Source organism: Lepisma saccharinum, chromosome 5, assembly GCF_977018435.1.
Source record: "Lepisma saccharinum chromosome 5, izLepSacc3.1, whole genome shotgun sequence".
NCBI lineage: Eukaryota > Metazoa > Arthropoda > Insecta > Zygentoma > Lepismatidae > Lepisma > Lepisma saccharinum.
Genome location: NC_139233.1, coordinates 12,879,132 through 12,905,691, shown reverse-complemented (window position 1 = coordinate 12,905,691; position 26,560 = coordinate 12,879,132). Strand labels below are relative to the sequence as shown.

At 36.1% G+C, this 26,560-nt stretch overlaps 1 protein-coding gene across 7 annotated transcripts in view; it reads right to left on the bottom strand.

The window, feature by feature from the left end:
* The window catches only part of RalGPS (Ral GEF with PH domain and SH3 binding motif), a 141,237-nt gene that overhangs the window by 15,617 nt on the left and 99,060 nt on the right, over nt 1-26,560 (bottom strand). For 6 of the 7 annotated variants that reach the window (XM_083122182.1, XM_083122181.1, XM_083122186.1 and 3 more), the window contains exons 2-8: nt 9,463-9,571; nt 8,832-9,073; nt 8,324-8,570; nt 6,985-7,148; nt 5,276-5,418; nt 4,064-4,289; nt 2,612-2,812 (exon numbers count right to left, since the gene is read on the bottom strand). In XM_083122182.1, the coding sequence (XP_082978308.1) occupies nt 2,612-2,812; nt 4,064-4,289; nt 5,276-5,418; nt 6,985-7,148; nt 8,324-8,570; nt 8,832-9,073; nt 9,463-9,537 (1,298 nt within the window). In that variant the 5' untranslated portion in view covers nt 9,538-9,571. Of the gene's footprint in view, nt 1-2,611; nt 2,813-4,063; nt 4,290-5,275; nt 5,419-6,984; nt 7,149-8,323; nt 8,571-8,831; nt 9,074-9,462; nt 9,572-21,169; nt 21,218-26,560 lie in introns of all 7 variants that reach the window. The other variant, XM_083122183.1, reaches the window with a different exon arrangement.

The following is a 26,560-nucleotide window of genomic DNA, read 5'->3' as shown; positions in this document are numbered from 1 at the left end:
AAATCAAATTTACAACTTAAGAGATTATTTCATTTAATAAATCAAAAACAAAGGAACAAATTGTGTGGCACTGTAAGTTGGATTAATATTTATAAATTGTTCATACTTGAATTTAAGCAATTAATTTTCTTTAATAATTTATGTCTGAAGTTAGTTTTAACAGGGATATTTCAGCATTATACTAAAAATAATCAGTTCCATATCGATACTGGCACAACATTCACAATTTTTAACATTAGCAAAATTTCAATACTGATTAATTCACTGTACCACACATTCAAAAAACAGTGTTGTAGATGCATCTGGTTGTCAAGTTGTACTTCTTTTTCATCATACCTCATTTATGCTCAATAATCTTGTTATGTACTTCCTCACTCACGATATCTTAAAAAAATCAAATGCATTTTAGTGATGGAAGATATTAATTCCTCGTTCCCTGCTCACATTTCTGTGTTACATATTTATAATTCATTTATGTGAATTTTAATTCACTGATGGAAAACGTCTGTAATGGCGAAATATTCAAATTTTCTCTTGTTGCAATTAGCAATATTGTGCATTAATGTACTTTAAAACTTATGATTGATTTGTGGTTTTAAGTCCACTTTATAGTAGGTCATGGAGACCTACTATAACGGCTGGGGATACGTCGGGCTGACCCCCCGACTATTCCACTACTGGTTGAAGATCTCCACGCTTAGAGGTGACTAAGGAAAGCGTGGGAGGGAGACCGGCAGTCAGTAGGTATGCCTAGGCCCTTCATGGGCTGTTGCGCGACGGATTATGCACAGAAAGGCTAATCAGGACTGGACCTACAGTTTAAACTGGGATCTGAATCACTTTAAAACTTATATACAACATATTTTGTTGAGCAAGAAAGAAAATGCTATTAAGTCACAGAAATTAAGGAACTGATACGTGTTCTAATGTCTGTTCTAAAACTCTGAAATGTATATTATTATTATATTTTAAAATACATTTTAATGTTAAAAAGAAAAAAGTAATTTTACTAGTACATTGTGCAGTGTTAATACCCATATTTTATATTGAAAAAAAAATGTACTGTTGATACAGTTACAATAAATAGAAGCAACAGAAGACAGAAATAAAAGATGAAATTAGGAAAGTAAACAAAAAATCAATAATAATAATGATAATCACTAAAAGGAGAAAAAATATAATGCATACACAAGTTAGTAATGGTCGACTTTCACACTTATATTAGACCACAAACACTCAATACAGTTCCACATAAGCCACTCTCCCCTCACACAAAAGATACAATGCCATAAAAATACTAATGCACCATTAGTCATTTATAGATTACTGCATAGTATATTAATTACTATTAATTAATTCATGTTCAACATTTTGATGTCATTATACTGTACTATTAAGTTTACATTGTTTAGTCTAATTTTAACACACCATAGTAGTCAGTTATGAAGTAAACCCCATGTTAATGAAAAATCAAACCTTTTTTTAAGCAGCTGAATCTATAGAAAATGCAAATAAAGAGCAAACTGGCATTGCAAAAAAAGTATAGCTGGTTAGTAAACTATCTAAATTTAGTACCCAATACTTCCTAACTAATATATATTTATTATTAGACTCAAATTATGACTACTTTTCATACAGTTACTATATTCTTAATCAGTATAACACATGCTAAAAAATTATAAAAAAATGTAGAACCTCAAATATTATAATATAGAATTATATTTTTAATCGAGGTACACCAATTTTCATGAACCTGTGCATCTTATATCATTAGGAAATATACTTCATACATAAAAACACGATATGTCATAGGATGTGGTACAGACCATGAAATTTCAAGGGAAATGATTAAAGGTATAGAAGGGAAGAAGTTTATGAGAATTTGATTCTTTCAGGTTTGGTTGAACCTTGGGCATGTCTCAACAATGATTCTGTAAATAACTCATACAAGGCAGACAGATAATTGCTGAAAAAAATGATCTGTTTACATATATTTTGGAGACACTTGTGTGACTGCATTTTCTGTTGTCTCAAAAATGTGATAGTTTTATGGTGCTCGAAGTTTATTGAGCAGAGCCTCATAGTGGAAAACACCAGACAACAGTGTCGAGGTGTACCAGAAGCTGTTCAAAAAAGTGTCTGCAGATACAAATCTCGTGAGTGTGTTAAAGCACCAGCTTTGTTACAATTTGGGAATAAACATTCTGAAATAAAGTGCATTCTTTAAGAGATGAAGAGGTCAAATTGGAAATTTTGGAAGTTTACAGCTTTTGGGTAGAAGATTTTATAACAGCTAGAGGACTGGTCTGGTACTGCATTTGAGGAAAATTGGTCTCAAAGTGTCTCAATAGCTGTAAAAACAGAGATGTTTTTCTTGTTGAGAGTACTCAAAATTCTGTCAAAATTTTCAAACCTCTGTCTTTTAAGATTCAAAAATGGAACTCACACAGTCATAGTAGCTTGATACCTCAGATGGCCGACTTTCAATGTATTGTAATGGAACTTTAGATAGGAGACATTACAGAAAAGGAAAAAAAAAGTGGTGGCTGATACATGTTGAGCAGAATTTTAGGCATGTTTTAATTTCAACATCTATAAGATCAACACTTACTTAGTTCCTAAACTTCTGGACTTTCGATGGCCCGGCACAAATTTTGCCGACGTAGCACTAGGGTGGAGTCTTAGTGAATTTGAGCCCCTAGCAGGGGAGAGGTTCAGGGATCCCACAGACCCACATGGGCCGTCGCTGACCGATTCCTTGGAACTAGAAGAACTTGGAGCTGGCGAAGGAGGCTCTAGCTTTAGTGACAACCTGCAAAAACAATAAAATGTTGTGTCTTAAGTCCATGGGCCACAAGGATTATCCTGGTACAGCTCCCGCCAAGAAATGGTCTGCCATCTGCAGGCCATTGTTACGAGAGTCCTTCAAAAGGGCAAGTATATTATATCTATGAGCTATTCAAGCCTTATAGGAGCAAATTATTTTCCTCTTGCTATCCATGTTCAAATTTCCCTCATAAAAGGGAATGTTTTGTTCTGGCTGGCAAACAACTCTTACTGGGTGGAAATACTCATGTGATGGTTATCAGTTTTCCAGAAGGAGACTGACCACCAAGTGGATGCGGTACAAGGATAAACCTTCCTAGGTATCACCACTAAAACATACACATCTTTTTCATCTACATTTAAGATCCCTTATAAATTGCTTATAATTTTACCAATCTGATATTTCTACAATTATTCTGAAACTCAGTGAAAAAGTCTGCCATTTAAAATCATTTTTATGAACATAGCTTGGTTTCTTAAAGGAAATATCCAAATTAGCAATTTGCTTTTCTGAGGTAAAAACCTATTGCAGTCAAGGAACATTTACAATTTTCTATCGGTACTTTATTAGTATCAGCAAAAAAATCATTTCGGTCCATCACAAGTAAATTCATTAGGTAAAGCTAATCTTGCAATTTTCATTAAAGATAAGACAAAACATAATATGCAGCAAGTATTTTTTTTATGAATGAGGATTTTATGTGTATTTTATGAAAATTAACATTATGATTCAACAGTTATAAAAATAAAAAAAAAAGGATTTTACTGTCAGGATCTTTCCTACTAGTCTTGTTGGCACTGATTTAGAGTGGGCTAATTTTTTGCTTACCTTGCCTGAGCATAAAGCGGACTCAATGTTTTCCCAAAACTTTACTTGATTAGTACAATATTGTCTATCAGCTTTACAACTGTCTGTGCTACCACACTAATCATTTCATTAATTTTAATTTACATATAAATTTTGTTTTATGATACAATCATTCATGTATTGGTATTTTGCCTGAAATCATACTGGTTACTCTGCATGGAAAATATCTTTATTGTGATAATCAGAATATTAATCTGTTATTTTAAAATATTTTAACATTTTGCATTTGGAAATTAAGACTGACAGTAATACTGGCTCAGTCTTCTTGAGATATACTTGGAAAACATTTAATTTCAATTAACATAACATAACTTTGAACCTTTTTCAAATACATTCTACACAAAGATACAAAAATATGCTCATTCTTACTTGTACTGATCATCTTCAACAAATTTCTGCAACTCCTCTATGTACCTCACTGACTTGAGGTAATTCTGGATGGGTGGCAGTGGGACTTGGTCACTGTACGTTGACTGCTGATAATTTGCAATGACTCGTAAAATGTTGTTCATCTTAATTTGTCGTTGTTCAGATTCTAAACCTCCTGAGTGCGGATGAGCCATGTCAATGTACACCAAATCAGTCAAGAAAAGACCTGGAAGAAAAATTATATCACTACTCAAAAACCATTCCCATAGCTATTGTGAACCTTAATTACTTATTCGCAAAATATTATTGTATTTAATAGAATCTGTTCACTCCACTCTCAGTATCACAGTATAGTGATGTGAAGGAGATGACGAAATGTAGAAAAAGAGTATTTGTTTTCATTATGAAGTCAGCACAAGATGTAGTTGGTGCAACTATATAATATTATGTTGTTCTGTTATTTGTGCAAAGCAATTTCAATTTATAATCTAGTTTAACAGGATTTGTGAATTATTTGTCTTAATAATATAGATGTGGTTTACACCAAAACACTGGATACAACAAACATGTCCATGATTTTAATTGATTTTTGTTATTAACTTCACTTTTCTACAACTTTTGGGTATCACAGCAAAGAGGGTGAGTGATGATAAGATGAAATTGATGAAGGGACACTCACAAAGAACAACAACCACCATGCGCAGGTCAGGATTTGAACCCGGAACCCCTGTCATCGTAGCATGCTACCACAAGGTCGGCTCGTGGAATACCTGTGCAGTCTGTTGGTTGACAACAGTGACAGTACCAAAAGGGGGCCATGCTTCCCCCTCCAAGTCCACCAGTCTGTATCTATGTATGAAAAACTAAATAAACAAATACTGCTCTAACTCAAATATGTATATTTGTATGGTAATCAGGTGTATACTACCTGTGATCACCTTCCCCTCTGCCTTCCAATTCATTTTTCCCTGGCACCATAACTGGTTGACAAATACTAACCAATTTGTCCACTTCATCTCAGTCCAGCAACCGAAAATTATATTTCCAATCACTGTCTGTCTAACAACATGTATGACATGTAATTAGAGGACCTCCCAATTGCATAGTGGCTTGGATATTGACAGAAAAATTTCTACCATAGATCATCAATTTTACAAATTGAACTCATGTCACTTTCATTGCAATTGTTACTATAACCTAATGAAAACTCACCTAAATACGGAATACACGGCAATTTGAGACTTTCCATGTGGTCTCGTAAGTTCTTCCAGTTGTCCTTGTCAGAAAATACTTCAGCTAATTTATCAAATGTTTGCCGCTCTTTCTTCGATAAATTGTTCCAAGTTTTATTTAACCTGTAAATAGGAAATGTACTTAAGTTAAAATGTAAGTGCAACAACATTGATTTCACTGTAACATACAAAATCACCAAATACTGTACAAACCCAAGAGAAGATCTGATGCTACTCAGAATCATGTTACATATTTATGCAGGATGGACATAATACACTGAGAAGAAAATCCACACAAATGTACTTTCTGGCAGTGATGATGCCAGAAGATAGGGTGGCAGGGGGGAAAGAGTGGATGCTCCTAGACAACCATGGTCCCAAAAAATTAAAAAAAGGTTCACAGACAAATTTTATCCCAAATATGCATTATCATGTGACATTTGGGCATATAATGAAAGTGCTCCCTGTCCCCACATATTTTTTCTGACAAAGTTTCTTATTTTCCAAACTCCTAATATGCAATGTAGCTACTTTTGTTTACCAAGTACTACAAGATAACCTGAAAGAGCTTATGCAGTATCTTCTTATATTTTTCCTATGGGCAGTTTGAATTATTTTTACTCTACACTACAACCTGTCAAGGAATTTTATTGTCTGATATTTTTAGGAGAGAACAGTAACAAAGATTAAGCAAGAATTATATGACCCTTCCCCTCCCTACTATCAAGGACAAAAGCTCAACTACCAGAGTTCAATCAACAGGATTTCAAATTTCATTTGAAATTGTGAAAGCATGTAAGCAATTCGGTGGGTTAATGATGCCAAGTAGGAAAACCATACCTTGCCTCGATTAATGTTCCAGACATTCATGTTTGTATTAATTCATGAGGTTCAAGGTGTGCCATGACTAATATTATTACTGACATAGGTGGGTGCATACCTTTCGAGACTTTTATATGATATTTGAAAAATTTACTTCACCCAAATTTAGTTTACTATGTGAATACATTGGTGCTTTTTCTAAGCCTTAGTCATGAGGTGCAGTGGGAACAAACTGAATTATTAGTTTAAAAAAAAAAAGTCTTAAATTTTTCTTTTTCTTCTTCTAATTACTAACATACACATCTTTTTTTTCATTAACATGACACTACAGCTTGATCTATATAGCACAAAATAAGGTATCATTCATGACTCTACTATTATTAGTTTCAGACATAAAATTTCATTTAGAGTAGTATACAATTTATAATTTTGTTCTGAAAACAGGCTTCATGGAAAACAGACGACATACAAAAGTTATGAAACTTGATACAAAAAGGGGAGGCTGTAATATAACACTGATATGCAGGATTTCAGTTACCTAATTTGTTTAGTAATCTTCTGGTACAGCCGGGAGAAAAATTCCAAATTAGGGACCTATTGAAAAACATGTGGAAATTTATACAATTTACAGCCTATCCTAAAAAAAAAACAACCTTGCATTGTGCATTGCCTCTTGCTTTTCAGAATTGCCTGCTTGCCTTCAACAAGAAGACATATCAATTATTCGGTAACAACAGCAATTTAACTGTGACTGTACATTAACAATTACCATACTTATCTCTTACAGAGTGTTACAAATATGCAAAGAAACTAAATATCAGACATTTCTATTCAGCGGTCTTAAAAATAAAAAAATCAATTACGTACCTATATATTGAAGCACTCTGTAATGCTGACACTATAGCAAATAAAGAGTGAAGGTTGCTATAGTCATATAATTTTTTTGCTATTCGAATGAAATGTCCTAGAATTTCTGCTCTGTGTTTAGGTGTCGTGCCATTCAGGATTTCTTGCACTGTCCAAAAGCTTACCTATTAACAAATAATGACATTTCCAATAATTAATGGTGACATCATAGATAATTGGTATACCTAGAGAATGCCTATTTTGTTTTTGATGGAAATGTGAAATAATACACTGTAATTTTAATTTTCCACGTTTTGAAAGGTGTGATGTACATTTTCCTACTTTGTACCTCTGGTTTCATAGTACATTACACTGATAGAGCGGACTACACTCACTGGCATAGAAACAGAAACTACAACTCCTCCCAAAATTTTGAGATAATTAAAATTTTCAAATGAATGTGGTAAAGAAATCTGAGAAAAACCAAAGTGGTAAATGCCCCCCCCCCCTAAATTGTCCTCCATTTGCAATTTTTGTCTTTGAATAACTTTTAAAACGAAAATTTAAAAAGGGTAATTATAAAATACTTTATTTATTTGTATCCCGCCCCCCGCTTAAAATGCCTTACAATTCCAGCCCCCTCCTAAAGAAATCCAGTGACTACACTACAATCAATTACATTACTGCACTAAAGACAGTGTGTAATGAAAATTTAGTATGTCCGATACTCAATGCATTATTTTGGAGAACACAATACAAACAGCTTTTCTATGTTAAAATTTTGGATAAGGTGTGGACATTCCATTACATTGGTATCTTTATATATATGTAAAATAAAATTCTTAAATAGCATATGAGGAATATCTCGATTCTATCATCTCTCAATAAGATGAGGTTTAGTAGCTGAACTTGTGGAAAGCTACAATATGAAATATGATTAAGTACAAGATTGTAGTAATTTTTATATATTTTCTTCTAGTTTACGGTTGATACAAGCATAAAAAAATGATTATTTGTGATGTTTCAGGAGAACATACTCTCCCTTCATCAGACACTTATTTTTAGTATGATTAAAGATCAAACTAAAAATAAATGTCTGTATGTTCTCCCGAAACAACACAAATAAATGTGTTTTTATGCTTGTAACAACCGTAAACTAGAAGAAAAATAAATTGTATTATTATTTATTTCATATATTCATCTATATCATCATGGAGACAAGAGACAATAAATATCCACATCTACAAATACAAATGCAAATAAAGAACCTAACATAACAAAAGTCAGCTACAGTAACTCAATTAACAATTACTTCCATTATCTCTATCAAAATTGTTGTAAGCGTAACTTTCATACGTACATGATTGAACCTTCTAGTAAAAGCTACAACATTTGGAGCTACTTGAAGTTTGTTCTTCTTGTTCCACCCACAACTCGTTAGCTCTTCAGGCCCAATAGCTGCAAACGAAGGCAAATCTAATATGGTCAATTGACTTGCAAAGTCTTCAGGAGACACACGGAGAACATCAAAGACTATTGCATCATAGTTCTTAGCGGTATTGCTTGGAAGACTGTGAGACTTAGGAGATATACATCGTGGAAGTGAGCTGCAAAAAAGAAGTACCATTAAAAGAATTTGGAAAAATAAAGTTTCAATTGCATTAGATATTATTATATAGAAATTAAAGACACTGTGAAAAATCATTGAAGTTTCAACTTCAAAAACCTTTTAAAGTTTCCAGTTTAATTGAAATTAAACTGAAGACAAACTTTCATGTCAAGATTATTATTTTACAAAGAGGAAAAAAAATAATAAAAGCTGTTGTCTTTTATACAAATATTATATAATAAGTCATAAAATCACTTGCCTATAATTATGTGGGGAAGGCCTCATTGCTGCCACATGTGGTGAAACTGCCTTCTTGGAAAGATCATTTCCTGGCAGAGGTTTGTGTTGGTGGTAAGTGTATAGTTTCGTCATTTTTGTTTCTCCACAGCCTAAATCTTGCTGCAAATACGATATTCCGTTCTCACTAGGAGAGAGCTTCTTTGCTTCAATACTATCACGGGATGACTTTTTCCACTTTACATCATCACATTGTGGTAGATTCTGAAAAATAAAAATAAATAAAATGCAAACAAAGACTCCATAGTTATCTTCCTTGATTTTTTTTTCAACCATTACATTAGCAACCACTTACTTCTTTCTCTCTCTTGTATAGTAAAAATCAGAAGCTTCTTGCTATTGTAATTAGTATTTTACAATCATGTCAAGTATGAATGTTGCCATCTTGAATGTAAAACTGTTGCCACATTAAGAAATTGTAGATTAAAGCATTAAAATGATATATACCCAACATGATAGGAGTTCCATAAACACACACATACACACAAAAATTGCAAAATCATGGAATGACCCAAAAGTTTCATTAAATATTCATAATAATGCATATGCATACTTAATACATAAGTATATTCACCACAAATATTCAGACGTACCTCACTAATTCGAAGGGCAGAAAGACTATCACAAGAAACATCACGTGGGATTTCAGAGTATCTCATTGTGGCCATGTGGGCAGTTTCGCTTTGTCATAACATCTCGCTTCTGTAGAAAGAAGAAAAAAATATTATATGTAGTATAATTCCACCACTAACAAAAAATACATTACATAGAAAATTGATTCATCAGATTTCACATAAACACATTATTATACTGATGTTATATGCTGTTTATGAAAAGGCTTTACACCTTGTTTACCATAACATATTAACTGGCTTGCAATTTGTCACATGAGAACCAGAGGGTCCTAACTCCAGTCCAATTTATCAAATCTACAGGAACGAGGATTTAATGTATTCTTAGGCATATTCTGACACTTAAAAAGAGTCAGATACATGATTCTACATTACTGCTAACGATTAGCAGTTTATTTAAACAAAACTGTATTTTTCGAGTTATGTTCCTCTAGTTCTCACACGGTGAATTCTTTGAAATAATCACTATAAAAACTGCATAACTTCTACAAAATAATAAGACAATCCTTATTTTGAAAATAGTTTTTATTCTTGTGGGAAACTGGAATGAAATATCATAAATAAATAAAATTGGCATTCAAAACAACAATTATTGTATTATTTTGTAACATTTAACACTACTTATGCAAATTTTAAAGAAAAACAATGATAAACTATAAAGTCCTACGGCAATTTACTTTTTTCTCTTTATTATAAATGTCTTCACACAATGAATTCAAGGGTAGCAAGTCGTGATACCTCATGGGTGGTTATTTGAAACTAAAAATAATCTTCAAGTGACGCCCAGTAAACCTGGTCCAAAAGGCAATTTTTTTAAAATAATTTATGCATGAGCTTAAGCTTAAATTAGTAACTTTAACGATTGTTGTTAACTCACAAGTTGCTTTAGCGATAGTACCATTCTCATTTGGTGAAATTGGTTGTTTGTGAATACTAATAATTTTTTTAGAAATATATCAATTGACATAGTGGAGTTAGGCACCAAACAACTGGCTATTTATAATAAAGTTAGGTTACATATAACTATAATTTGTAACGAGAAACTTTAAAAATGTATCCAATCAAGAAAGCCATTTATTCAGTATCGAGATACGAGATTGAAGATTACTTATGGTGCAATGGGATGCATCAATATTACCAGGCAAATTGTCCAAACTCAATTCATATTTCTTGTACATCCTGTGTGTTGTTAAGGAATAGGATTGGAAAGATTCTGGTACAGAGATTGGCTACTGCTTTGAACGCCGCACTGCATAAAGCAAAGTGAATAAATGTGTTTGACAATTTGAGAGGTATGCATCCCACTGTACGTACGGGTTTCAATACATTTGAATGTAAAGTGAGGGCCTCCCCCATGGCGCAGTGGTAGCGTCATTGCCTTGTAATCAAGGGGTCCCGGGTTCGATACCCGGTGGAGGCACAAGTGGTTTGGATCCCACTTTAAACTGTAGGTCCAGTCCCGATTAGCCTTACTGTGCATAAAGTGGACTTAAAACACGAACTCAAAAAAGAACTCAAAGAATGTAAAGTGCGTGCGAAGCTTTTGTCTAAATTACATTACTTTATTATGTGCTTACTCAGACGTAGGGGTGGAAGTCTGGTTTAACATAATATAAAATAAAAAAAAATATTGAAAGGTGTGTGTAAACGTTAATAACAATATACAGTGTAGAACAAATATGAATTTTAGTATATTATGGATGAAATGTGGAACGAAGAAAGAAAAATAGTTGTGTCAGATATTCACTAATCTGTGATGAGTAGATTCTCCTCAAGGGTATAATTATATTTACAACAAAACATTAGTGAATAAGAATATTTTTTTCTATTCATTTTTTTGTACTGACAGTTTGACCCCTTCTACGAAAGCTGTTGCCGACGCATATGGTTAGTTTGGCGTCATCAAGTGCTGAACACATATCTCTCAGAGCCTCATGCATCATCCTCAATACCACATGCGGTTTCAATGTATTCGACCCTTCTTTCCCTGCTTCAATACTACCCCTTCTCAACAAAACAGTGATAAAATATTAATGTTAAACAAAAGTGTACATTATGATAAGTGTTTGAATCTCATTAATTCCAAAGAGGTTTTCTATTTTCCTATATTATCGATTTTACGTCACTTCGCTACTCCCTCTACAACATAATAATACCAGTAGAATTTCTGCTTCATAAAATTTTACAAGCAAACTAAGTATCTTTACGAACGAGGAAGTTTTGCTAAAACAACATTTGTTATTTATTTTCCTTCCTTCCACATAAGCAGAAGATAAGGCAGTTACATCAGCCATGATTATTCATGCTCGCCATGTAAACAATGTTCCACATCATGCTTTCTACTAACATTACATCACTATGAGATTGCTTCAGGAACTTCCCTTTAATATATAAAAAAAAACAATGGTGACGATATTACAGAAATATTCCAACATTAAAATAGCAACGGCAGTAATGTGGGTTTGTATGAAGATACACTGGAAACCTCAACATTTCCGTTCCGCATGTCTGGATGCCATTAAATACAACATATGTGATTCCAGAATTCAGGATGTAACGCGGAAGTTAAGCTCTTAAAAGCTGTAGTTAAGAAGAAATGTAATATTTGCTACTTCCCTTCTTTGCGACATGACGATAATCTCGGCACATTATGAAAATGGACAATTTTCATACCGTGTCGTGACAGAGTATGCAGGCAGAAGAACCAGTCAGTCATCTGTGCGTGACTGAAAAACACCTTCCTGCGAACTTTCGGAACAAAAATATGCGGAGAAATTGAAGCCGTTCTTTCATGGTCTTTAGTCCGAGACAAGGGAGAACTAACACAATGCACAGTGTAAACCTAACTTCACTTCAAACATCAGTGAACTTGCCATTGTATGGCTTGCTTCGGAGGGAGGGTGGAGTTAAGAAAGGAACGACTACAATAAGACGCTTATAAAATTCGTAAAAAAAGGAATACAATGATAATGTAAGAGATAGTTGAAATACGTGAAATGGAAAGTTTTGTATAAATCTAGTTTTCATTGTCAATTTTCAAAACTTATACGAAGCGAAAATTCGGTGCTTGTTCGCCAATTGTGCAATGGTTCGAAGCAAAGTGAGATGGAACGTTATCAGCAAGTCCTTTCCAGCACAGCTTAATCGGTAAGACTTACACAGTATATTAAGAATTTTTAAAATAAAGAATATGCTTACTGCTTTCAGATAACGATTAGATTGCGAAAGAACTCAAATTAAATATTTTATTTTCCATTTGGTTGGGCTACACGGGTCGAGTACACTCAGTGGCGTGCCCAAGGGGGAGTTATGATGCCTGTCTTGAATGTGGTGGTTCCCAGTTTGAATAACTTTGATGTAATTGTTACGTGCATGTAATCTTTGCACAAATTACTATTACATCATTGAAATAGTGTCCTTCATGTGGTTCCTAACCTCCTCAGGCCTGTGATGACACAAGATCACTTTCCAGGTCCCAGGTTCCTGTTGCAAAATCGCTATATTTCGAAATCTCTGTGCGTTCCTTTCTTTTGTTTGGATTGGATTGATTTGGTGTTTTAAGTCCACTTTATACACAGTAAGGCTAATCCGGACTCGACCTACAGTTTAAAGTGGAATCCGAACCACTATGTGCCTCCAACGGGTATCGAACCCGGGACCCCTTGATTACAAGGCGACGACGTTACCACTGCGCCATTGGGGAGGCCTGAGCACCACCTTTTCAATCACCCGGTGATGTTTAAAATATTTCAATCACCCGGTGATGTTTAAAATAATGGGGAGAAGATCTATTTTTTTAAAATGCTAAGACTGACTGATTAATTCACTTGACTTTGCTTTTCTGACACTTTCGGCTAATCGCGAAGATGAAAATGAATGGTCATAGGATGTTACTGACGAAACGTATGCGAATAGGACATAACAGAAGCCACGCAGAGGGTTATAGGGTCCCGATGTCACAGTCTCATTAGTCTGCAAAATGCAGTCAAGGATGTACTACGTGTAAGAAAGGTTGAAATTTGGGTGATTTCCGAAAAGGCCACGCACACCCTTATAGCCCGGATGAAGAAAATACATTTGGGAAAATATCATGCCTCTAAATATATTGTTGCAAACCAATGCTTTGAATGAAATGTTAAAATATATTTACAATACAACCTAATTTCTGACATCCTATAAAAATAGGCTTATCGTGTTTCTCTGTCTCGACGAAGAAGATAGATATTTTTAAAACAATCATTGCCCCATGGACCAATTAAATTTCCATTACATAATTAGTTAATTGCCCAATATTAAGAAATCGTTCACTGGCATTAACCCACATGATTTTGAAAACTCCCAAACACCAGATTAATTACTTTTTTAATGAAAGAACTGACATCCTATTTAAATGGCAAATAATTTATTACTGTTATGAGGACAATGATTGACAGCCTTTTTAATTCTGTAGTTGATTGCAGAAGTTTCTTAATAACGTTTACGAAGGATCTTATTGACATGCCATGCGGTTCGTTGCCTTTGGCATGGTTGCTTTCTGTTGCCATGGAAACGAGACATTTCCTTGCAAGACGGGGGGGGATCCAGCGTCGTGGGGGAAGAAAACTTTCGGCCCTTTCTCTCAGTCAAGTGTTGTCCAACTTAATCCCCATCACCATCAAATAAAAACTAACTGCCTTTGCTAACTGTTCTTACCAGATGTGCAACTTCGAAGCCAACTTCACGATGGGGAAGGAAGAGCATAACGCAAACATGGTGTTTTGTATTCTCTGTTCTGTTCGAATTGAGGGGGCGATTTTTCTTGATTTCTGGGGGGCACAAAGGAAAGTACTCGGTTAAAGAAACGATATATTTGGGTATAATCCTTGTTCCTGTTCTTCATATTACTATTATTGTGCCTATTATTATTGCATTTTGGTACATTGGTAAAATATTCTAGATTGAACCGTCAGCAGTTGAGCTATTCGATACATCATGATTACTCAGAGAATACAACACATACACAGATGGTGCCTCCCTAATGGCGCAGTGGTAACGTAGCCGTTTTGTAATCAAGAGGTTCCAAGTTCGATAACAGGTGGAAGTGGTTCGGCACGAAAGCTGGAGCGAGCAAGATGGAATATTCAAGAACGGATAAAGGTACAGATGAGAATTTTCAATAGTAAGCATCTTAAAAAGGCCAAGGGATATGAAGGAGAAATTATTAAACTTACAAGAGTGCTGAAAGTGACAAAGAAAGAAGCTCATCTAGAAAAGAGATTCAGAAAGCGAGACAAGATAATGTGCACGAACTGAAGAAGTTAAAAATGTTTCTCATACGTAGAAAAAAATACAATATACGTGTATACAACTCACAATTTAAGTTTTTTTGAACGCGCAGCATTACTGCTTCGAAATTCGAAGACATGGATATTTGCAGTGGGACAGATGAACAAAATTAGAAATTGTTATAAAATGGTTGTAAAAGTGAGCTTTAAAGGGGAAACAAAGTCATTGGATTAATTACGTTGTGCTCGTTAGTAGGGGAGGGCCGACAAAACACCCTGCATATTGCTGAAATCATAATTATTATTATTTATAATTAATGTCTTGAGGACAAAATTAAATCTGAGTTATCTTCGAGAAGTGGTCCATGGAAACGGGAGTTGAAATGTCTTTCTGGGGATGAAAGGGCTGACCTTCGCTGAAGGCATTCAAAAGTCAACATCACTCCACGTACGGTAGTACACTCGGTAGCTGCAATGTTGAGACTCTGGCGCTTGGACTTACAGCCAGTTAATCCCTCTGTGGAACTTGTGTGCTGTTCATGTGTGTTTGGGATTGGCCTTATCACCTTCACCCTCATCTTCGTGATTTGCCAAAAGTGGCAGAAAAACGAAGTAAAACAAAACAAATCAATCGATCAATGTCTTTCCGGGGAACACTAATGTTAACAGACCTGTAGGAAGGGTAATTCTGAGATAGATCTGAAGGAAACTGGCGAAGGATACTAAGGCTCTGTCCGAAAGGTACAAAGTACAGACTTGAAATATGGTCTTGGCGGAAGTGACGTCACCTAGTACAGTTCGAAAGAGCCAAGAACAGAAGTACGCAAGTGCACAGCTCGCAGTGCAGATGGTTGGTGACTAGGTCACGTGATTTCCGCACTCGTTTTTCATTTGTTTAAAATCACGGAGGTAGAAAGCCAGCGACACAGGTAGATATACGTTATGGGCCAGCAAGTTGTTGGTTATAGTTCTTCTAATGTGTGGAAATGTATGTGTACGAACATTTGAAAATGCTATGTGATTTCTATGGTGAAAAATAAGTGTTTAAAACGCGAGGAAAACAAAGAGCACTCAGTTTTATCTACTGATCGTATTTGGCGCTGCAGTCGAAGTGCAATTCGAAAAACGAGTACTTATAGTCCACGACTTGAAGACTGCACTCCAAGATAATACTCGCTTCAAGTACGGTCTTGCACCTTTCGGACACGGCCTAAGATATTGATCTTGTCCAAGTTAGGGGCAGATGGGAGGATAACAGAGGCTCAGAGTTTAGAAATACCACAGTTGAAGATATAGCTTAGGATCATTTTCTTGTTCAATACGAAGCCTTTCTTTGAAAGCGGTTCGTCACCGTCTTGTGGGAAACGAAACAATAGAAACAACAAAAAAAAATGAATCACAGTTAGACACACGACATTCGGACCACCCACGCCAACGTATTCAGGGGGATAAATAAGTGAAAAACAGCTGCTCCTTGCGTCAGACTTGGGGCTGGACGTGCCAGAAAAGACGTGCGGGGGCAGAGAATGGCTGGTAATGCCAAGAAAAGTCGCCCGAAAGTCATCTCGCGTCTTCTCCCTCCACCGTTCACGTTTCCCCCATCATGCAAGGAGACAAGCTTAATAACATGGTCATTAGACCCAATCACCCTCTGAGCAGAGGCGGAGCCTTCATTCGGATCCTTCTTCCAACCGGAAGCAAGCGGTGGTGCCAAATTTCCATTTTTGGCGTTCCCTTTAGTCACTGATATCCCCCACAAAGAGGATTTCGAGGTCCATTTGTGGGAAAAGGCAAATCCAACTAGCCATCCTGTTCTGCAGGGGTTTGTCTAGAACTTTCAATCGGGTAGAGGCGGTGGAAGTTCTAATTTAGTGGGTGTTATAGTAAATTTAGAGCCAAAATGACCAAAATTTGGATCTTTGTGCAAAATTTTAGGGGTGTTGAAGAAATCTGTGGGGAGGGATTAAATCACTGTTGTTCTGATACGCCATACTAATGTTTAATTCTGTTCCTCGTTTTCATTTATACCTGTTTTATTGGTTAGGCAAACGATTTAAGGAATGAAATTTCTAACATTACATTTGAACATTGTTTGTTATCCAAATAATGTCAGTAATCATTCTTGGGAAATTTTTCAGGGATATTTTGGATCCAATGATTTATTTATTTCTGAATTTCACAGATATGCAAGCAGGGTTCTAACTGATTTTGGCAAAACAGATTCAAGGCAAGTTTAAAATAAATTTTCAAACCACTCTGTGGTACATCAACATTGTAATAATCAAATTTAGTGTTAAACTATACTAATGTCCAAAATTAAAGCAACAAACGGAAATTCTTTCCCGTGTGTCCATTTGACCACATAATACGATCAGGTGATAGTAATATTTATGATGTCATAGAAAAGATAGAAAATAAACTAACCTTAATGTGCCAGGATTTATCAACAAAAAAATCACGATAGCAACAGGTTAAACTTGGCAAATTTATCAAAATAAACTAAAAAACACGAGGAAAGGATTTCTGTTTGTTGCTTTAATTTTGGATACTCGTGTAGTACACTTGCTACTCAAAGAGTTTACTCAACATTGTTCAAAACAAATCAGAGAAACATTTTATATAGAATATCTCCCATCAAGAAGCTAGTTCAAGAAAGTTATATATTTCATTCTTAAATCCTGGATAGCAGAAAAAAACATACTTTCACCGATTGTCTCAGGTGTTTTGGATACGCAAGTATTTTCAAAATTCCTTGAATTTTTCACTCGTGGGTTGATTTCTTTGATATTTCCAGGTCAGTGGGAACCTTCGCATGTATTATCACTGATAAAGATATTGCTTACTTCTATACTATTATGAACGAGTTGGAATTTTAGGGCAGAACCAGGAATATTTTTAGATAGCGTGAAGTATAATGTGTTCTCCTTCCTCCTCCCTGCAAACATTGGCTGGGATATTGGCCAAGAAGGAACTGCCTGCTAAAAGACGCACTGGAATGAATGGTAAACGGGGAAATGATCCATGGAAGAAGATATCAAATGACAGATGATATTAAAAAGCCTGCAGGTTACAGTGAGAATCTGTCTATCAAGGCAGAGAACGATGAATTAATATATAGGGGAAAAACATAGGCGTCGCAAGATTTTTGTAGGGGGAATCAGGCCATTGATAAAACTTGAACAGTAGAAAATGATAATTATTATTACTATAAAGGTTATGATTGTAATTATACAATAAGTATTAGCCTATAAACTAAAACATAAACAAATTTTATTTCAATTTTTTTAATATTATTACTTTTATTATATCCTTGGAGAGACCACTCGATCCAAGTACAATTAGTGTAGTAAAATTTTTGGAACTTTGTAAACTGTGGAACCAATTATTCTTTGAATTAAATGGTAAAAGATAACAACACAACCTGATTCTTAAAATTTACACAATTTTTTTTCGATCTAACGCATTTTTCTGTCCCAATAACTAGCGGAACATTATTTCTGTTACTAACAATAAAATAACAAGCTTTTTGCTATTTTGTAACTTGAAATGAACAATGCCAATTTCTATGGGGGAGACGGGGGACGGACATGTTCGATCCCTCCTGACGACGCCCATGGAAAGAAATGAGGTTCGACATGGATTTAGTAATGTCGAAAACGAATCCTGGGACAAGTGATGGAGAAAAGATACACAATCCGACTGAGTATAAGGATTAATGCTAAGAGAAGTAGTGTACTCACGGAGGTTACTTTATTGTATTGCATCACATACGTAGGAGCGACAACATCCCTGATCCACTACACGTCTCTCCCACTGTAAATATATGACGGTTTAACAATCACTAGATTTTCTGCATTTTTTTAAATTTTGCAATCAGAAAAAAAGAGTATTCCGCAACAGCAAGCGAATCAATGGCTTGCAGAGCTTCAATGGGCACACACACAACATCCGGCAAGTTGACCCCGGGTGATAACACCACGAGGACGAGAGCGTGGAATAGAATATGGAAAATTACGCGCCTCAAATACCATGTGCGAGGAAGTTGAATATCATCAGAGCTATCTTTTATGTCACATTGCACGAGGGGGCGAGGGGACGGCGCTATCGTAACTGCCAAGCGGAAATTGCCAACGAAAACATGCGATGTTGATTTCTGCGCTTCCGGCGAAACAGAATAGCTGCAGAGAAATAACTACGCAAAAGGTTACTGGAGAAATCCGTTCGGCGCAAATAAAGTACGAGCATCGAGGAGCTTTCAGACCAAAGCGACAAGAGCTCCTTCAGTCTACACGAAAACATTGTGCGAACAACAGACCGAAGCGACACGATGTACACAATTATTGTGAAAACGGCTCAGTTCGAAGGACAGGCGTCGCTTGAGGATTTCACCAATCGAACGTAGGATTAGGCCACTACGGTGTGAAACGTTGCTGTTGATTGGCTCGTTCGAAAGCGACACGGTGCTCGAGAGCTCCACGATGATAAAGTAGGCGGATGACCTTGAAAAGTGGTCAGCATATGTGGGTGTCCTTCAAAACTGGTCAGCATATGAAGTTTCCCATTTCACGACAACATAGCAGCATACAGCACCCCATTCACACAAAGCAAAAAAGTTGCCCAATTTCATATAATCATTATTCATCCTCGTCGTCGCGACTATCTTCCAGAAATTGAAAAGAGACGTACAATAAGACAAATTCAAATAAGCAGAATCATTAAGATTGCACTATTAATGCAATACAATGATTAAATGTATATCTGGTTTTATCACTCTTTATTCCCACACAATAATATTTTAACATTTTCGCCACGGTGACCCAGGGTGTTGAGTTATCGAGTACCAAGTCAAGTCAAGTCGAGACTTGACCAAAGAATGTACTTCTCAATTTCATCTCATCGTCTTTCGCTCTCTTCCTTCCGATTAGGCCACAGAGGTGGGAAAGAGTCATAAAATGAAACAAAATATTCCTCGAGAGAAAAGAAAAAGGGCAAGAGACAGAGGTTCTCCGATTTCAAGCGCCATATTGTCAAAAAAATAAAAAAAATACTGATTTATTCAACATTGCATTTCAAAACCTTGATCTCTTTTATTCAGTACGGTACTATATACCTGCTGGACACAGACAAATGAGAATTCTCCCTTTTCTGTTCGGGCGTGAGGAACGTCTGGATAGATTGCTGCGAAGTGGCGGTTTCGTAAGCGGGTGATGCCGCCCCCCGGGGGAACGTGGTTTGCCTCGAGAAAGAACGCAAAAACAGGAGTTCATCAGACCAGATCATTTGCAGCTTGGTTATTGCCTGTCGACGAGGGAATAATGGTTTGGAAAATTAGTGCGTGGGCACACTGTATGTAACGAACTGGAAGAGCCCATGGCCAGTTATTCTGAATCAACACTACCTTATTTTCTCTGCTTATGCACAGAGATAGTTTTGTATTTGCAAGCTATTTTCCGGGCTTGTCTGACCTCACTAAATCCCGGGTTGCACAGTGGTTCAGATTCCACTTTAAACCGTAGGTCCAGTCCAGATTAGACCCCTTTTTAAAACTCGACGCCCAGGGCCAGCGTTCTGGCTTTTACAATTAACAATAGTCCCAATTTATACGAGTATGTAAATGCATACCTTCGTATGATACTAAAATCAAAGTTATTACGTAATACTTTTGCGAATTGTGGTTCGTAAGCTTCGTATTCTTTGGTTGTTTTCTTTATTTTTGTGATTTTCGATGGCTGTTAGAACTCTCAGGGGCACCAACATTTCAAAAACATTGGGTGGGGTCAAACAATCCACTTACAAGTTCACAACAATTCCATGTATCATGATATTAATAATCTTACTTATTATAAGCAATCCACCACAAATCACGATAACAAATAATACTAACAATAATACGACAAATTATTGGGTTGATTCGGGCCCCACGAGTCCACATAAGTTAGCGCCACTGCAACTTCTAACATTCCCTTGCCGAGACGTTGCCATGTTTGAAAAATTCAATGTTTTTTTTTTTAGCTGTAGACGATTTTCCGTTCCATTTGTAGCCGTCACCCCTATTTTGCCACTGGACTCGTCCAGTTAGCGCATGCGTACTTACGTCAATGTTCTCTACCAAGACTGACTTGACTGTACCTCACCATTCAAAATTTATCCTCTACCTCAACCAGTACAGAAATTACTGAGAGGCACAGATTTCATTACGGGTTTCTTTACCGTATGTCTGTTAAGTCTACAATATGACCAGTTTTCGTTGAATTCGTTGAAGGTTAACTACGTATTTACAAATGATTACAGTAGCAGATGCGGGGGTATCTCACTCTGATTATGCTATCTGGCGAAAGAGAGCAGGTGCGCGAACTAACAAGGGGTGTGATAGGAGCTATCCCAAGTGAAAAACTTAAACTTACTGTTTGTTCCCGCAGGAATCTTGGCACTGCTTTGCAAAGCACACTCACCTGCAAGGAGAAAAATCAAACATTAGTCATCAATATTTATAGAAATGAAAATACGCATTACAAAAGTATCAATGACGAAAATACAATAAAGAAATGTAAAATTTGTCAATTATTGGTGGGAAAAATTGGAGGATAAAGAGTTTTTTCTCGTTTGTCGAAAATTTCAAAGTTTTCAGCAAATCACTATAAAATAAAAATCCACATTGCGGTCCTCAACAATATCACTACTCGAATGCTGCAATATGACCAAAGTTTTTTGAAAATCTAGTAAGTATATGCAAACTGTGAAGGGAAATTAGAAACTCCCAATTCGAAAAATCTGACAAAATGTCACACTAAGTTCAGGCATCGTATAGGTACTTTACGCCTTCCCACTTTCGCTGCTCCCCGTGTATTCTTGCGAACAGGAGATAGTACATTTATTGGCCGCTGTGACGCTCAAAGCGTGCCACTCACTGGTACTCCATTTAAGTACATTTATTGGCCGCTGTGACGCTCAAAGCGTGCCACTCACTGGTACTCCATTTAAATAATTTTCTTTTCAATGGTTTTGCAGCCTTAAAAAAACAAAAAAAAAACGCAGTCGTAACAAGAACTGAACGTTTTGGGTGAGTGAAATATTTGGATACAAAGCCTCAAAGAAAGAAGATTTTCATCTGTAACATACGATCAATGTTGTGGAAGTGCACGCTGGCAGCACTCCGACGGTCGAAACTCGAACTCTGAGATTTCACGATTTCAGGGGAAGTGGGAAGGCGTATATCAGAAGGCGATGGTGTTTCCCCAATAGAAAAACTATTGAATGTATCTGTGAAACATCACCGTAAACGGGGTATGCGTACATGTTGTGTACTGCAAGGATAGATGGAAGAAAAACTACACTCCAAGGGAAAATGGAAGGGGGAAAGATAATGAACAATTCTGAGAGTTCGATTTGGCTGGGCTAATATTTGTACAGCCATGGGCGCACCGCAGGGAGGGAGGGAGGTTATGGGGATCAGACCCCCCCAGCCATCATGTTAAACATTTTTTTTTCGCAATTTTATAATGGAAAATTTCTCATCCTTGTGTCATTTTCATATAACAGGATCACTGCAATGGCACAGCAGCATTTATCAACCGTTGCACCCTTTTGTAGGACTTTCGATTCATCCCGTACCAAAGTTGTTGCTGGAGAATAAGAACCACATCAGTTTTTTTCCCCTTGCCACATTTTTCATTTGGTTGAATCCGTCTCATAGAAAATTCCAGGGTGTACCTATGTGTACAGGTGTTGTGTGTCTTCAATATGTCTTTAACATCTCTTCTAACATCGTTATCTTCAACGTTCATCTCAATATGCAGTAGACTCTTAAATAGTTTGGTTGTACGAGTATAGAGAAAAAGTAAATCTTCTTTAAAAGTCTGTTATCGATTAAGCCATTTCCTCATAAATTAACATTTCTTCTACGCAAGCATCTAATTCTTCAATAACACGCAGCATATTTAAACAGAATAAGCCATAAAACATAATCAATCCACGTAACATATAAAACGTGAATGTGACAATCATATAGACATTAATGGGGTAATCAAATACGGTTTATACAACATAACACGGAAGAATTAACAAATAATTTGTGTTAATTTCCCCTCCAGTTCAAATTACAGATTTCAGAACAAGTGTTAATGTACAACTTTCCCCATTCCAGCGTGAGCTGCTTAACACCGGAAACGAACACAATGATAACAAAAGAGAAGCTGTGAAATAAATAACAACAGTAGGAATGCCCCACCCATAGTACTCCACACGAGTGGCTTAGAGTGCATTTTTAAATATTCATCTCGTCACATTGGGGGATATGGTTAGTCATCTACCGCCTATGAATAATGTAATGCTTCCGCATGGAAAAAGAGATTGCCCGATAATACGATTAAGGAAAACGCGGTACTGACAGAACGGGGGTGAATTACATTAGAAGAGTGGTTGGTATTAAATTAGAGATGGGAACGGTATGCTGTATATGACGCTTGGAGGAAAGCCTGTGATTTCGTGAAAATTCTTCTTCTTGCTATAACTAGGAAATATGGTGGCACAGATATACCTACCTCGTGCTTCTTCTGCTCTTGTGGCCCCCATTTCATTTAGGGAGCGTGTAAAATTTTTAATTTGATTTTAAAATTATTTTTACCCGTTAATTTTGTCCGTACTTCCCTCGATTAAATTCCACTTGTACGTTACGATATTCATGAAATATGCATATTTTTTTTTAAAAAAAATTAGGTCAGCAAGTGATGACAAATGTTATATTTTGGAAGGAATGAGTTAAGGAATGTTCAAGTTTGATGGAAGGATTTCTCGGAGAAAATTTTTATATTATCTAGGTACATGTTTGAGATACAACACGAATGTGCTGTAAGCATCTCTTGCGCTAACGTAAAAAGCTCGAGTTTCGATGAATCTTGTATTTTCATAAGATAGCAAAACTAAATAAATGATAAACAAATAAGACAAGAAACACAAAGAAAGAATAGAAGCAGAATTTGTAGCCTTCAAATTTGATTTGATTTTTGTTCCTTAGCGTCGCTTTTCTGCTACTTTGGCTAATCGTTACGATGAGAAGGATATAGTGCAATTAATGAAGGCACAATCGCAAAGAACACCCATGTCCAGGTCAGGATTCGAACCCGGAATCACTAGAGTCGTAGCACACTGTGATAACCACTCCGCGATGAAGGTCGGCTGTAACTATCAAATATGCAGTGTATATATACACACAAAGTTCTCTACAGACATCATAATATATGAAGGAACACACAGTACTTTTTCCTCTGGGGAAAAGGATTCAGGAATCCTTCAAACCTACTGAAAATACTGCGTTATATTTATACATATACGTATATTTGTTTCGTATATAATATAAAAAACTTCATATAAATGGTTATTAGTTTGTAAAACTATGAGAAAAGATGACGATGGGGAGTATACCACTGCACGGTGTATATATAATTCACAATGCGTGACTGGCAAAAAATTCAAAATAGCCCCCTCCCCAAAATTCATAATACCAATATTCAATAACCAGGTTTTATTTCTTTGAGAATAGAGGGGCTATTTGATTGGGAGCGTCTTAGATGTAACATGCATTGCAAAACTCTTCAACTGAAACACTGCAAGCGCAAAACTTCCGGTTGCATAATCAAATTGCCAAACACCTTTTTCAATTAAGCCAAGAATGTACGTCATTTCTTCACACTTCTTAATAATGACTAGTAGAAAATACTGCAATGAACAAACAATAAATATACACCTTCACTTGTTAGAATAGTATTGTATTGTAATAGAACTAAACGGCAACAAATGGCAACTCATTCATTGTGTAATGATAATGATGTTTGGTAAAAGGACACTCAAGAAATTCAAGGTCACATGATGAAAGATTCCAATACTTTATGCAACTGAGATAATCATTGTTGATCACAATACAGAAAAACTGTGCCACAGATAGCACCTGCATATGTTTCGATAGGAAGAGCTCAAATCAGTTTTTAAAATCTAGCAGAGTGTCCTTAATTACGTCAGCGGATTTTGCAATCCTAGCTTTTTTTTATCTATTTGAAAAAAAAATGGGGTAAACCTGTAGTGAAAACGATGCTAGTTCATGATAACCTTCATTGTATAGACGACCTGGTTTTAGTTGACCGTACAAAACCACAGTGCCGCAATATCATGTAAGTTGTAATGTAGTTTCTGAAAAACAGGGGCGACTGGTCTGTTTAAATACGTCAAGAACTAGGAAACTTTTACCTTGCGTTTATTAAAAACTGGGAAACTGGGAAACTGGAAGGACATTAATGATGCCGACCTACTGCACAGCAGGGAAAGAAGAAGAAAAACATTTACTGAATAGGTCATAAAAATTGTCGCAACACAGAAGCTATGCCTCAAATTTATTTCAAATCTCACTAAATTACTTTTTAAGTTTTTCCGTTGAGATTATTCTATGCGGGATGATTACATATCTGTTCTCCACACATCGCGCCGACCTCCGTAACGGAGTGGTTAGCGCAGGAGGTCCCGGGTTCGAATCCCGGCCTGGGCATGGGTGTTCTTTGCGAGCGTCCCTTCATCAATGTCATCACTCATCCTCATCGTTGCGATTAGTCAAAAAGTGGCAGAAAAGCGAAACTGAATAACAAAAATGGACTTTTGGCTGACGCCAGCGAAGTAGTTTTCGAAATTTCACAGAATCTGAAAAATTACATCTGCTTAGAATTAATTCTAGAGAATTCACGTGAATCTTGGTGTGGTTTACTTTCGATCTTGTCTTGACATTACCAATAGTTTAGTAGGATTAAATAACTCATAAACTATTGCGCATTTACTTGGCTACCACAGCCCTCGAATAAGCTGCGCAAAAATATATTTGTTCACGTGAAGACGAGAGAAGAGGAGTTCTCCCAAAACTTAAGTGTTAGAATAAGTGTAATTAAAAGCATTAAACAATGGATATTGCCCAATTAATATTGCATGCTAAGTTGATCCGGTTCTCCAATTTGAGACAGAAGGTAAGAATACAGTTTCCGAAAATTTTACCCAGCGTCTTCAATTGACTCTACACCCGTATAAACAAACCCCACTCGAAAACCATTATATTTCTATACAGCAATTTTAGTTAAAGAAAAAAATGCGAGGGGGTACTCGAGTAAATACGATAAATAACATTTTGTGGCCTTGCTAACAATCATGTTGCAAAATCTGAACTTTTACGTTCGGTTCTCGACATATCCAGGACATTTCCTTATTTTTGGAGCCGTCATATTGTATTATTATCCTTATCACTACAATTAACTGAGAAAACGTGACATAATCTCTACATCACGAAACTCAGTGCAATCATAGTTTCTTTCCCATCGGGATAAACCATAAACACAAACTAAAACGACGGGAAACAGTCAGGCCCGTAGCTAGAATTGATTTCCAGGGGATGCTCACGGGTTATCAGTGGGGGGGCTTTGTAAACCAAGCCCAATTTTCAAAAGTTTTAATAGTATTAAATGAAGGTAAATTATGTGGGGGGGTTTCATTAAGTTATATTAAATTTAGAAATATCATACAAATAGTACATTTTTTATATATATTTTAAAACATCGTTTTCGTTTCTGTGTTGTCTGCTATTGAAATCATCCCTTACTGCACACTCCACTTTGATGATACAGATATTTATATCACACAAGAAAAATGCACAATATTCAATTATAGTATCTACAGTACATTCCACCCACGGCGGAAGCAATGAAACTCCCCTTCGTTCCGAAAACTTGGGAGCTGTTGACCTTTGACACAGATGAGGAGGGAATTTG